At 47.8% G+C, this 1,599-nt stretch overlaps 1 protein-coding gene across 1 annotated transcript; it reads left to right on the top strand.

The window, feature by feature from the left end:
* Positions 1 to 584: 584 nt before the first annotated feature.
* Positions 585 to 1,292, top strand: LOC128893388 (lysozyme-like). The gene has a single exon (XM_054154303.1). The coding sequence runs from the start codon at positions 698 to 700 to the stop codon at positions 1,127 to 1,129; it is 432 nt and encodes a 143-aa protein (XP_054010278.1). The 5' UTR covers positions 585 to 697; the 3' UTR covers positions 1,130 to 1,292.
* Positions 1,293 to 1,599: the final 307 nt, after the last annotated feature.

The following is a 1,599-nucleotide window of genomic DNA, read 5'->3' as shown; positions in this document are numbered from 1 at the left end:
ACTGTTATTATAATTCCTCAACTATTTTCACCAAGGAAACCATATTTCCCTAATGTGAATTCTACTTCTCCTAATCTTTCACAATAAAAATAATTGATTCAACATACATAGATGGTTCTGAAGAATTATCATTGAATTTTCAAAAATTCACTGTAGCAATATAAAAGGAGAGACTTATAATAACATTATTGACAATAGTATTTAGTATTCCCCATGTAATAATAATTCCCTAAATATTTTCACCAAGTAAACCATATTTCCCTAACATAAATTCTCCTTCTCCTAATCTATCACTACACCCACACCCATGCAACTCCAAACCAAGCCCAACAACCTATTAAAACTTCAAAAGCGACACCTCCCGTCACCGAACCCGCTCCCGCACGAAGTTTCAAACTCATCGCCTATAAACGCGATAAAAGGTAAACGCAGAGTGGAAACCGTCAACAAAAAAATGAAAAAAAAAAAAAAACACGCGCCAGTAGCCTGGCTCGTTTCCCCGCAGACTGCGCTCAGGAAATGATAATATGTCGCACAAGCTCAAGGTTATCGCGCGACGTTCGCCAGCGGTGGCACAGCTCGATAGCAAAGACGCGCCACATTTCGTCGCGAATACTCGCCGCGATTGCGTTGCGTATCGAGCACTAACCTAACTGCTGGCGCTGGCGTAATCACCGAGCTGCGAGTAGAGACAAAGATGAGGTCGTGGCTGCTGCTGTCGGCGCTGGTGGTCCTGGCGATGGACCAGGTGGACGCGAGGATCCTGAGCGAGTGCGAGGCGGTGCACGAGCTCCAGCGAGCCGGAGTCTCCAGGACCTACATAAGCACTTGGGTCTGCTTGATGCAGAGCGAGAGCGGGATGAACACCCAGCTGGTCACAGGTCCGAAGACAGCATCCAGCTACAGCTTCGGCGTCTTCCAGATCAACAGCTTGAAATGGTGCTCCAGAGGACACTCCGGTGGGCTCTGCAACAAACGCTGCGAGGACTTCGCCAACGACGACATACAGGACGACATCGTCTGCGCCAGGATGATCATGGAACGCGAGGGATTCAAGTCCTGGCCTGGATGGCAGAAGAACTGCAAGAACAAACCGCTGCCGAACATCTCCAAATGCAAGCGACGATAACCAACGCGACACGTGTCGGGAAACGTGTGTTCACCGGAGACAACAGGTGCGCGACTGTTGAGCGACTCTGTCGGACGCTTTGATTTCCTGTATTCGAAGCGAAGAGTCCAGGAGAATCAACGGTTGGTTTAGTTGATTCGAATAGAGGAAACAGAGAGGAGAATCCAAGGGAATCGCTCAACAGTTGTCTCTGATGAATGCGTACGATGATTCTCGTTGCGTCAGCTCGGGGTTGCTGAACTATCGGGCGTTGGTAATTGCTGTGCTTTACGACAGGTGTGACGCGCGACACGCTGGCGTGACGTGACGAGAGTGCGTGGCGCGAAAAAATGACGAGGGGCGTCTTGAAAGTTTCTTTTATGGAAGTTATTAACGCGTGTGTGTAGAAGCTGTGTGTAGAAGAATGGAAACGAGAATGGAATTATGCGAACAACCAAATGATAAAGGCAAAAGTAGAAATATATATATAA

The sequence above is a fragment of the Hylaeus anthracinus genome, unplaced genomic scaffold, assembly GCF_026225885.1.
Source record: "Hylaeus anthracinus isolate JK02 unplaced genomic scaffold, UHH_iyHylAnth1.0_haploid 27415, whole genome shotgun sequence".
In the NCBI taxonomy this organism is placed as follows: Eukaryota; Metazoa; Arthropoda; class Insecta; order Hymenoptera; family Colletidae; genus Hylaeus; species Hylaeus anthracinus.
This window is presented reverse-complemented; position numbering and strand designations above follow the sequence as displayed.